The 12,528-nt window shown below is 38.5% G+C and overlaps 2 protein-coding genes across 4 annotated transcripts in view; one reads left to right on the top strand and one right to left on the bottom strand.

Annotated features, from left to right (window-relative positions):
* pikfyve (phosphoinositide kinase, FYVE finger containing) overlaps positions 1-4,449 on the top strand; it is a 29,622-nt gene extending 25,173 nt beyond the window's left edge. For both annotated transcript variants that reach the window (XM_077728021.1, XM_077728022.1), the window contains 5 exons: positions 1,326-1,429; positions 1,497-1,625; positions 3,284-3,545; positions 3,618-3,692; positions 4,064-4,449. In XM_077728021.1, coding sequence (XP_077584147.1) covers positions 1,326-1,429; positions 1,497-1,625; positions 3,284-3,545; positions 3,618-3,692; positions 4,064-4,179 — 686 coding nt within the window. In that variant the 3' untranslated portion in view covers positions 4,180-4,449. The remainder of the gene's footprint in view (positions 1-1,325; positions 1,430-1,496; positions 1,626-3,283; positions 3,546-3,617; positions 3,693-4,063) is intronic.
* Positions 4,450-6,098: 1,649 nt separating this feature from the next.
* Positions 6,099-12,528, bottom strand: part of ankrd44 (ankyrin repeat domain 44) — a 32,747-nt gene continuing 26,317 nt past the window's right edge. The window contains exons 23-27 of one of the 2 annotated variants that reach the window (XM_077727963.1): positions 11,809-11,954; positions 11,653-11,735; positions 10,621-10,703; positions 9,955-10,046; positions 6,099-8,719 (exon numbers count right to left, since the gene is read on the bottom strand). In XM_077727963.1, the coding sequence (XP_077584089.1) occupies positions 8,466-8,719; positions 9,955-10,046; positions 10,621-10,703; positions 11,653-11,735; positions 11,809-11,954 (658 nt within the window). In that variant the 3' untranslated portion in view covers positions 6,099-8,465. The remainder of the gene's footprint in view (positions 8,720-9,954; positions 10,047-10,620; positions 10,704-11,652; positions 11,736-11,808; positions 11,955-12,528) is intronic. The other variant, XM_077727962.1, reaches the window with a different exon arrangement.

Genomic DNA, 12,528 nt, shown 5'->3' on the forward strand with positions numbered 1-12,528 from the left:
GAGAGAAGGCGGACGTGGGTGGGGTCAGACGTTAAAGTTACGCCCTTACAAGGTACCCGTATGTAGTGTGGGCATGTGTTTATTGAAAAACAATTTCGGTTTGGTTTCTAAGGCCCCCCAAAGCAGCGGTGAAAAACCAAGTCACGAAAATGAACTCTAAGCTTGCCGTCATTCTTGGAGGCTTAACTGAAGCGCTAATTAAAGGCTAGTTACGCTAGCTACTATTTGCGAATGGATTATGGCCGCCTGGACGAACGTGTCTGCTTGCACAGTTGGTAAATGCACTAACTACAGATGCTTGAAAACCGCTGGACATCCGCATTAACACAGCTTTACGAAGTGTGGCGGGCAGCGCCGGGCTAGTTACGCTAGCTACTATTTGCGAACGGATTGTGGCTGCCTGGACGAACGTATAAAACTCATTTTCGATGACTCATTTGGACAATTGTTCAATTCGGACACAGAAAATGAGGACTGATGGATTTGTGGGAGATGATGACGCGAGTACATTGTAAAATGGCTAAATAAATACAACCGAACTCAGTTTTGCTTTTGTTGCCTTTTTAAAAACGTGTTTTTAGTGTCTGTCCGTATGTTTAAGCTGGTGTAGTTTTGCCATTTGTGGCTGCGCCTTTAAAAGCGGTGTGTCCTGTGTGTGTGTGTCAAATACAGAAATAGCACTCGTTACTGCCCCCTGTGCCTTTAAATGCGGTGCGCCATATAGTTTTGAAAATACGATGCGCCATATATGCGTATATACGGTATTTGAAAAAATATGTAGTATTTTTTTTTTTTTTTAATTTCAGAAAAATTGGAAAATCCATGTTGAAACTCGTAAGCCACTTTTGGTACTAAGACTCAGCTCTGAAGACATTTTTTTATTAAATTTTTAATCCAAAAAACATTTGAAAATCCATGCTGAAAGCGGAATCCACTCTTCGTACTAGGACTCAGCACTGTAGCGGCAAAAAAGTAATAATAGGAGTGACCCTACTTCGGGATTTTTCAATTATCGCGGCCATGTTTGGTCTTCGCTAACCGCGATATTCGAGGGATTGCTGTGTAGATAACGTACTGAGAGAAAAAAAAAACAATCTAATCAATTATTTGTGACTTCGTACTCTCTTCACCCAATGCCTTTTTCATTCTACAGTGATATTTTTTTGAAGGCTACTTATACTTTAATTGAGTGATATTATCTTGAAGTCACACTACTTCTTAATACAAATTTGGCCTACGTGTAAATATACACAAACTAGATTTTATTCTTGCTTGCTATATTCGCTCTTTGAGTTAAGAAAAACTTGTTTTGTTTCCCCCCCGAGATGACCGGTTCATCCTGAAGCAGATGCCCAGACTGGAAGTCCAGTCATTCTTGGATTTTGCTCCTCACTACTTTACCTACATTACTGGAGCTGTGCAACAGAAAGTATGCATCACAGATTCCAATATATGTGTGTCCTTTACGATGAATGATGCATTTATTTGTGTCATAGAGGCCCACCGCTCTGGCGAAGATTCTCGGTGTTTACCGGATTGGGTACAAAAACTCACAAAACAACACGGAGAAGAAGTTGGACCTACTTGTGATGGAAAACCTTTTTTATGGACGTAAAATGGCTCAGGTATGGAATGTCTAGATTTAGGGTCAGTACACTAAATTTCCTCATTAAAAGATGAGCAAAGAGTATCATGTAAACCTTTTTATTTATTTATTTTTTTGCCAATAACTCATTCAAACCCCTTAATAAAAAAAAAACGATCAATCTAAGTTGAACATCAAATACAAACAATATTACCACCCACCACCAACAACATTTCTAAAAGCTATTTTAGTTTTTATTAAAAAAAAATGCCAATTTGAAGTGATTTTACTTTGGATTAACGCGAAAAACGTTTTGAAGTCCCTTTTTCTGACTGAATATTTTTTTAGATTAGATTAGAACTTTATTTTATCCCACATTCGGGAACGCAAGACAGTAGTAGCAAGCACAGACACAGAAGACATTGTAGACCTAGGTAAAAAAAACTGGAGCAAATGTATCACTCCTTATATGGGTCAAACATGCTTGAGTCACAAATGTTCTCATAAGCGTAGGCTATTCGCTCGTATATCAAAATCTGTCTCATATCTCAAGGTAAATATTTGCTCGAAATTGTACTTGTATCTCAAATTACTTGTATGTCGGGGCACTCGTATTCAAGTGTATTACTGTTTGTGCATTATGGTAATATAAAGTGGTGGCTTCACAATGAAAGGCCATTTATTCATGAGACGGACTATCATCATCATCATCATCATCATCAAAAATTAACCGATGTAAATGATGACTTCCAAAGCAGGACAGATGATGCTTCAGACCTCATTAGTCCTGTGACAGCTGTGGCTTGTTAGCAGTTATGACGATTTCATTTGAAACACAATGGTTCACTAGAGTGACACAAGCTTTGGAGCTTTAGTTTTGTTTGGTCATCACTAATGTATAATATATTCATACCTGTCAACCTCTGCCGATAACTGCCCTTATAAATGATTATGATTCCCCGTACAAACCCCGAAAAAAAACGTACAAACACCGCACGACACATGTTTACTAGCGGTAACTCGTTTCTTACTAGGTGGCTCCTCCATGCTTGCTTCCACGATATTTACTCTAAGTATATCTACGCATGCGGATGTCATCCTTTATCGATATTGCCGCACGCACCGCTAAAAAAATACATACGATTAAGGATAATTTTTGCTGGTATACCGTGACAATAGTAACGATCGATGACAGTAGCGTCGTTGGCTACCAGCCTACCAGACTATCTGGATTTTAGCCCAAACAGTCTTGTTGAGATCGGTTTTCATAAATATTGGCGATTTAAAAAAAAAAAAATCCCCGTACAAAAGTCGTTGTACGGCGTACATGATTTGAAATGGTAAAAAAAACGTATAAAATACGTATAAAACGTACAAGTGTACAGGTATGTATATTGTTGCAGACACAGGTGGTACCTTTAGTTGAAAAAAAAGTTTTGTAAGACATCCCAAAAAGATCTAAGTAAACTAAAAGGAATAAAAATAAGATCAAGCCAGCATTCAAAATGAGTTGAAAACAGCTGTCAGACCTAATATAACCATTTTTCCCCAACTCTTTGCCCAGTGTAAAGATTAAAATTCTGTCCAAAATAGATCAAAGTAAGAGTAGGATTGACTTACTGACCCTAAAGTTAAATATTGTATCATGTTATTCTAAATGGATGAGAATTGAGATATCCACAATGCCTCGCCGCTCAGGTGTTCGACCTAAAAGGCTCCCTGCGTAACCGCAACGTGAAGACAGACTCAGGCAAGGAGAGTTGTGAGGTGGTGCTGCTGGACGAAAACCTGCTCAAACTCATCTACGACAACCCGCTGTATATCCGCTCGCACTGCAAGTCGGTGCTGCGTGCTGCCATTCACAGCGACGCATACTTCCTGTCAAGCCACCTCATCATCGACTACTCACTGCTAGTGGGACGCGATGACGCCTCCAATCAGCTGGTGGTCGGGATCATTGGTAACCCCAGTAACAACCCTTATGTCGTTTTTTTAAAAACCTGCTCAATTAAAACTCTCCATCCTCTCGCAGATTACATCAGGACTTTCACGTGGGACAAAAGGCTGGAGATGGTTGTCAAATCCACTGGAATTCTGGGAGGTCAAGGTAAGGGATCATTGGCACAGGTCACATATTAACGACAATAGATAGTCAGTCACTTTCTAAAATGGATTGCCGCCAAGGAACAGATTTATTTGACAAAACTCAACAAAAAAAGTCTCATCAAATTCAAACACAGAAAAAAATGCAACGCTCCGCCCAGTGCTCGTAGAGACATTACACGAGCGAGTTTTGACGGGAAAGACAGTACGCATGATGTTCTTATGAGCAGCCTCTCGTGTACGCTATATGCTCGTATATCAAAATTTGTCTCGCATCTCAAGATAAATATTTGCCCGAAATTTTAATCGCATCTCAAATTGCTCGTATGTCGGAGCACTCGTATGTCGAGGTATGACGGTATTGTCTTTGTGCAGGAAAGATGCCCACCGTAGTGTCACCCGAGCTGTACCGTGCCCGCTTTTGCGAGGCCATGGACAAATACTTCCTCATGGTGCCCGACCACTGGACTGGTTTGGGGGTCAATTGTTGATATGAGTACCCATTGGATGCTGGACAACGGGCTCCAACATTTGTTGAGCGCCGGGACCATTTTTAAATATTTTATTTACCAACAGACGAACGAGCATGTAATTAAACATTCCATATGACACAATTTCAACATATTTTTAAAAACCTTGGAGATTAAGTTTTTATTTCATTACCCTGCTGACCCTGTTACTATAGTTTGATATTGTAATTTAAAGTTTGAATATGTATAGAGATTGTGTAACTATTAAAACATGATTTACATTGATCTATACATTTGTGTGTTAGTCATTATTTTACATATTAAAAAAAGACAAAAGCAAAACTGCAAGACATTGATTTATTTTTTTTCTAAAGTGTACAGTTGGAATATAAAAATACTGAAGTGTGGTCGGACTGCATCAGGAACTGCTGGCGCGATTCATGAAGCTTGTTTTGTGTTCATTTAGATTTTAACAGCTTGTATTACAAAGCACTATACATCGCTATACAAAAGAGCAGTATCAGAGATGGCAGTTTCAACAATAACTGGCCACTAATTTTACTACCAGCAAATATTATTACAGATAACAAATCTCCAAAAAAAATCTCTTCACACCGAAATACTCACACCGTCAAATAAAAGTCAAGTATCTCCGCATTTTTTTTATGTACATAAAACTTAATACACAAGGTACCACTATAGTCAGGACATGGTCGCAAATTGTTCAAATAAATATCAATGGAAGTAACATTTGGTTTATTCTATTTGTTTGGTTTTAATCTATCGGATTGGGAATGTGAGACTAATTATTGAGTTGGTCATCGTGGAAACGAAACATGCAGGAATTGTATTGAGATTTGGACGGATTCCGTTGGTGTATCAAGGTCACGCTGATGAGATCAAATTAGGAACATCTTGAGCATTAAAAAAATATATTAAAAATGTCAAATTAATGCATGGGTGTTGGTTAATGGCAGTTGACGAATGGCCGTGGATTTCAGGTAAATCCAAGGATACTTTTTTTTTTTTTGTCGGTCTGTATTGCACATAAAAAGAGAATTTCGTTGTTGTTCATTGTTGACAATGCCAAGCTATTAAATATGCTCTTTGAAATACAAGGGGCTTCTTTTGGAGGGTGGGGAAGCTGTTTTTAAGCTTTTGGGCTAATAGCATGTGAGCTGTTAGTACTGCATCACATGAATATTTGGAACATTTGCATAACAGGAACACTGTGACTCGGGTGTAAAATGTGGAAAGAAATAAGTGACCAAAAATAAGAGCAATCCCATATAAGACAATATGTACTTTGCGTATATTTTTTCTGGAGTTCAGTAATCCCTCAAATATCGTGGTTCATGTAGACCAGACATGGCCGCGATAATCGAAAAATCACGAAGTAGGGTCACCCCTATTATAACTACCTTTTTTTCCAGTGCTGAGTCTGAGTAGCAAGAGTGGTTTCCGCTTAAGACTTTCAGCGTGGATTTTTCACATTTTTTTTAACTTAAGGAAAAATGGGGGATAATTAATAGCAGAAAAAATCACAAAGTGAATACACGATGAGTAAAGTCGCATCATAGTTGAGGGAAGACTGTACATTATTAAATGAAATCCTTTCTTTAATGAACATAACCTGATGTTCTCATTTGTGTTGACCTTCCAGCCTTGTCCATAGTACACCTTACTATGAAGACCCGAATAATAGTAGGCACTGGAATAATAGTAGGGAGAGGAAAATTACAAATGAATTAATAATAGTAGGCACCGCAATATTAGTACTACTACTACTACTACTAATATTCATTATTTTTGGAATTTTCCACTGCCTACTATTATTAATTCATTTGGAATTTTCCACTCCCTACTATTATTCCAGTGCCTACCATTATTTGGGTCTTCATAGTAGGCACTGGAATAATAGTAGGGAGTGAAAAATTCCAAATGAATTTATAATAGTAGTCAGTGGAATAATAGTAGGCAGTGGAAAATTCCAAAAATAATGAATATTAGTAGTAGTAGTAATAGTAGTAGTAGTATTCCGGTGCCTACTATTATTAATTTATTTGGATTTTCCACTCCCTAATATTATTCCAGTGCCTACTATTATTCGGGTCTTCATAGTAGTCAATGTCTAAAGAAATATGCTGGTTGTGATTCAGGTGACCTTCTCAAAAGGAAGATTTCAAACAAAATTAATAGAAGCAGATGTGAAGGCACTGCACACATTTGATGGCACGTTTTGCTGGTAGGTAGTCAAACACAAGTGAATATTTTTACATTGAAGTGCTGTGTACCATTGCGCGAATAAAACAACAAAAGTATATATATATAAATAATAACTAATCAAAGAAAAGCTCCCACGTAGGAGGCTGAGCATGCCTGATTAAAAAGGAATGTGTTCATATTTTTGTTATTTAATTATAACTCAAATAAGTTGACATCGGCTACCCTGTTCGATTTAAGGTAAACATGCAGGCAGTGCGTATTCGTGGAACTTTCTACACCACTATTACTTTGTGCTTCAAGTAACTAAGACTAAAGAAAAGAACTATGCTCTTATATTAAGAGGTTCACATAGAAATTTTTTCAGTCCAAAATTATGACTGTTCAAACCAAACATTTATGTCTTTTGAACTTTTTGTCATACCACAGAAAAAATATGACTTCACTCATATTTCAATTTCCAAATTTTTACATCCTTTTGTATGGCTGAAGGGACATTTCTTTTCAAATGATTAGGTTTCTTTTCATGCAGTTGTTGTAGATTTTAGACAATAAGTCGCTCTAGCCAAATAATTTGCATTGGAATATAAATGTTCTTGAATTTTTTTGGTTTGTTTTTGCATTTTTGGTGGGCATTTTTTTAAATGATCAATTACCAAAAATAAACAATACGTATTTATAGTGAAATGGAGAAAAACAAGCATCTGTTAACATAACATATTGATATTTTTGGGGGATATCTAAAACCTAAAACAGGCTATCAGTGAAAAAAACTAAAAAGTGAATAAGTTATGGGCCTATTAAAAAATGCGACTTGGTCATTTTTTTTTAATAGGGCAATATTTTTCTATTCTGGTGATCAATTTCCTTTAAATCCTAAATATATCTTATTTTATAACCTTAACATATCTCATTAATTATCTAATGGCTGAACCATACGCATCTTACCGTATTTTCTCGCATATAAGCCGCACCCTTAAAATTGCCCTATAATCGTTGAATTTTACAATTTATCGCATTTAAGCTACCCCTTTGATTGACAATTTTCACCTCCATATTTCTAGTTTTCATAGGGAGTAAAAATATGTTACTTTGAAGGGAAAATCTTTTTTTTTTTTGAAACTCGTACATGGTCAGTCATCACTTTTTTTTAGTTACAAATGCGGCTTATGCTAATAATCGTTGAATTTTACAATTTCTCGCATATAAGCTACCTCCCGATTCCCAATTTTCACCCCCATATTCTTAGTTTTCATAGGGAGTAAAAATCTGTTACTTTGAAGGGAAAATCTCTTTTTTTTTTGGTCAGTCATCACTTTTTTTAGTTACAAATACGGCTTATGTGAGAAAATACGCTAAATAAACTGGATTATCATCGTCAAAGGCAAGCAATGAGTGAATGAATCTAAATGTGTGAATAGTTTAGTAACATAATCTTGGACAAAGGTTGCTTACTTAGTGCAACAAACCAAAATAAGAACAAGTTAAATACAGTGTTCCCTCGCTACTTCGCGCTTCAGCTATCGCGTACTCAGAGCTTCGCGGATTTTTTCAGGAAAAAAAAATTAAAGATATTAAGTTAAAATTATAAATAACATCATTTTACAAGAAGTGGAAACAAAATATTCAATAAGAATTAGTAATTCCATCAAAGAAATAGTCAATAACATGGTGAGAGTTCAGGAATCGCATTGATGACGTCATGGCTGTTTACAGGCGCATCTTCACAGCCCAAAAAAAGCAATGTTCACAACTCCCAATAACCATGTTTCTTACGTGCAAAAAAACTGCAGAAGTTCCTCCATCCGGACTACTATGATGTTTTTGCTTGGTGGTGCTTTTGTGCACGTGTTATACATTTCTTTAAGCATTTTTGAAGGGGCATGCCTACTTCGCGGAAATGCAGCTAGTACGGGGGGTCCCGGTCCCCATTAACCGCAATAAGCGAGGGAACACTGTACTGGTAGAAAAAAATAAGATGGCTTTTGACAAGGGGTGTGCTGAGGTCAGTTTGGATTTTGAGCACCCGTGTGGAGAAATCTTGGAAAACTGGCAGCGAGCGGAATTCCGCCCAACAGAAAGTGTCAGAAAGTTTCCGAATCCTCCGAATCGTTCTCCGTAGTTCCCTCGCTGGAGGGTCCTGAGGGGTTCCTGCTGCTACGCGGAACCCGCGCAATGGGGTCTTTGTGCCCCTTGGGGGGCGGTTGCCTCAGTGGGGCGCCGAGTGAGGGGGCGCCGGAGCTGCAAGGGGAGCAGAAAGGCATCATGGTAGCCAGAATGAGTGCCAGGCAGTCGGCCACCTTGCGGCTAGGGGCGCAAGCCAGAGCGGGGGTCAAACCTGCATTAAAGAGAGACGCAAAAGGGCCAAAAAATGGGGATGGCCAAAGGGGCGGGAGCGAGAGAGGGACAGCACCCCTTGCGTTAGTGCATTGGCAACGCACAAAAATACAGAAGGGGAAGAGAGCACATTTGGTTTGGACAAAAGTATTGGAACATACCTCCACAAGCATGGGGTGGAATCACATTTGGCTACACAGGGGGTGTTCAAACTCCATCCCGTGAGTTGGTTTTTATGACATACTTTTCAAATTGAACAGTTTACCCCTATTTTATACATATATTTTCAATGCGTACAGATGCAGTAACACTATCTTACAGGGAAAAGAAACATATTTTAGTGTCAACGAGAACATTTGTAGTTTCAATAGATTGCTTGCAACTGAGAACATGAACACGACAATTCCAAATTGTTTTGTGTAATGCCTTTTTGTTGCCAAAAGTGAAATTTAGGTTCACCAAACAACTTATGGTTCACGTAATTGTTAGTGTTACTACAATCTTCTCATTTGGCCAAAAGCAGTTTTGTGTTTACATCAGTTTACGTCAACAAAGTGAAACCGGAAATACTTTTCATGTAAAAATAAGCAAAACTCAAGGATTTGAATCTCGTAATGTGATAAATTTAATCCCATCATATTACGACTTTTGAATTTTCACATTTTAATGAACTTAAAGAAAAACCCTTTCGAGGATGGGCGGTATGGAAGATGAATGAAATTATTTTGAACATATTTGTTATAATTAGAAGTTGTTTAGATATCGTTCTTCCTCCCTGCGCTGTACTACTGCACAGTGTTTTTGCATTGTTGTTATTAATTTAATTACATTAATAAATCAAATTACTTTCATTTTTGTGTGTTTCTCACATCTTTCATAATACTAAGTTGGGGAAATTTCATTTTAAAGGGTTAATTAGTAGTTTTTTGAGGACCATGGAACAAATTACAGAATTTACATATGAAGTACTGCTCTACTTACGAAAATTTCAAGTTATGAAAAAAGTCAATAATCTCTGAAGTAGAGATGCTACTGTACACATATATATAGTTGCTCCTTGCGTCTTTCAATTTTTCCAAATGCCGCCCTCTGAGATAAAGGTTGGAACACCCCCGATCTATAAAATCGATGCAACTTGGAAAAACAAGCACAGACAACTGGAGCAACATTTAAGCTTGAAAAAAAATGCTAATGTGAGAGGACTAGCATGCATGCATGGAGGCTGATCCATCCTACCGTGCTCGTCCACCGTCTGAATGTTAGCCCCTCGGGACAGCAGCTGCTGGACTGCCTGTTTGAGTCCACTGCGGGCCGCCAAGTGGAGAGGCCTGTAGAGACAAAACACATAACTGTCAACAGACAAAACACATACCTGTCAACCTCTGCCGATAACTGCCCTTATAAATGATTATGATTCCCCATAAAACCCCCCAAAAAACTTTACAAACACCGTACGACGCTTGTTTACTCGCGGTAACTCGTTTCTTACTAGGTGGCTCCTCCACGCTTGCTTCCACGATATTTACTCTATGTATATCTACGCATGCGCATGCTTTATCGATATTGCCGTATGCAGCCCTAAAAAAATATATACGATTGAGGATAATTTTTGCTGGTATACCGTGACAATAGTAACGATCGATGACAGTAGCGTCGTTGGCTACCAGCCTACCAGACTATCTGGATTTTAGCCAAAACGGTCTTGTTGAGATCGGTTTTCATATATATTGGCGATTTTTTTTAAACAAAAATTTTCTCCGTACAAAAGTCGGTGCGTACATGATTTGAAATGGTAAAAAACGTATAAAATACGTGTAAAACGTACAAGTTGACAGGTATGCAAGACATCATTAAAGCAGATATCAACTACACCAGGACTGCGTGGAGTGGTGAAGAACTCACGTTTGTAGCGCAGCGTTTGTGGCGTTTATTTGCGTGGAATCAGACAACTTCTCCAGAATGAGCAAAACGCAGTCTTCTTTTCCCTAAATGGTGTCAAAGATAGCCAGGAATTAGTCATGTCGCCTACATGTATGATACCAGGGACCTGTGAAACTATACATGTAAACTTTTCATGATGTTTCTCAATACTTGAGTTTAAGTTTGTTCTACCCCGGAGCACAAAAGGTCAACTGATATCTAGTATGTTATGTAGTAATAATAAGGGTGGTCCTATTTCACGGTTTTTCGATTATCGCAGCCATGTATGGTCTACATTATTTACGGGGAACACTTGTTATAGTATACAGTGGTACTTGAAATATGAGCTTAATGCGTTCCGGGACTGAGCTTGTATGTCGATTTACTCGTATCTCAAATCAAAGTTTCTCAAAGAAATGAACCAAAAACAAATTAATTTGTTACAACCCTCTGACAAAAAAAACTGGACATTGGAATAGAAAAACATTTTTATTTGTTCTAATTCTCCATCTATTGACAGAGTAACAAATAACTAGAACAAATGAAAATATTTTTCCAATCCAACAACCTGTTTTTGGTGTTTTTACAGAGGGTTGGAACGAATTAATTAGTTTTTAGTCCATTTCTATGGGAACCAATCATTTGAGTCTCGAAGTACCACTGTATATCAAAATTTGTCTTGTATCTCAAGGTAAATATTTGCTGGAAATTTTACTCGTATCTCAAATTATCCGTATGTCGGTACACTCGTATGTAAAGGGTATTACTGTAATGTATCCTTGACATAATTTACAAGGTAGCCATGGGTCAATGAAAGCATTTCACATCTAGCATAGCGTTGATATCTCCTGAAAATCTTTGTTCAGTGCTGATTTGATGCCAGTTAACATTTGTTTATCAAAAATTGACTTTGAAGCCAGCACGCTAACACTAATTGTGAAAGCTAACCTATTAGCATTGGCTGATTTTGGGAGTGTGTCTATGCATAAAAGATGAGGAATATTGGACACTTACATTTTTACAAGCCAGATGCAGCGCAGTGTTGGTATCTTTGTCGGTGTAATGGAGGCAGTTAGTGGTGCTGTTCAGTAGAACCTCTAGACCAGTACACACAAAATAAATCAGTAGTAAAATTGCCCTTTCATCAACACACAAGTCATATATGTGTACCGAGCGCCCCGACGCAGCCGTTCTCAGCCGCCATCATCAGCGCGGTGCGACCCAATTGGTCTGCAGCGTCAACTGGTGCATCGTGTGAAAGGAGTAGCTGGATACAGTCTACATGCCCTGAGAATGCCGCCGCATGGAGGGGTGTCCTGAAAGACAAAGTGGGAGAAAAAAAAACACTCCATCTTCAGTTTAACCTTGCTTGGAAACGGGACAGACGGAAAGTTCCATCCTAAGCAAAATTTGATCTGATTTGGGAGGAGGCAGCTGAGACAAGCTCCAGTCTTGTCAAAGAGGCACACGTTGCAAGCATCCAATTTTAATGCGTAACTTAATAAGCAGCTGTTACCGCTCATTTATGTCAGACAAAGCACACATTGAAGTGCTTTAAAAAGTTCGTTGCCCGCCATATCAGGAATGCAATCCCTCCCCCAGTTAACCCTGACCAGTTTGCTTATAAAGCAAACAGGTCCACTGAGGATGCTATCGCCATTGCTCCACACACAACAATGAGCCACCTGGAGCACCATGGGAATTATGTGAGGATGCTATTCATTGACGATAGCTCAGTCTTCAACACGATAATACCGGACATTCTGACTGACAAACTCTCCCACCTTGGACTATCCTCTTCCATCTGGTGCTGTTGTTGTTGTTGTTAAGTCACGTCAAGCGCCTGAGGATTACCTTCACACAGCGCTAGAGCTGCCACTGGAACACGGA

Source organism: Stigmatopora nigra, chromosome 11 (genome assembly GCF_051989575.1).
Source record: "Stigmatopora nigra isolate UIUO_SnigA chromosome 11, RoL_Snig_1.1, whole genome shotgun sequence".
Taxonomy (NCBI): Eukaryota; Metazoa; Chordata; class Actinopteri; order Syngnathiformes; family Syngnathidae; genus Stigmatopora; species Stigmatopora nigra.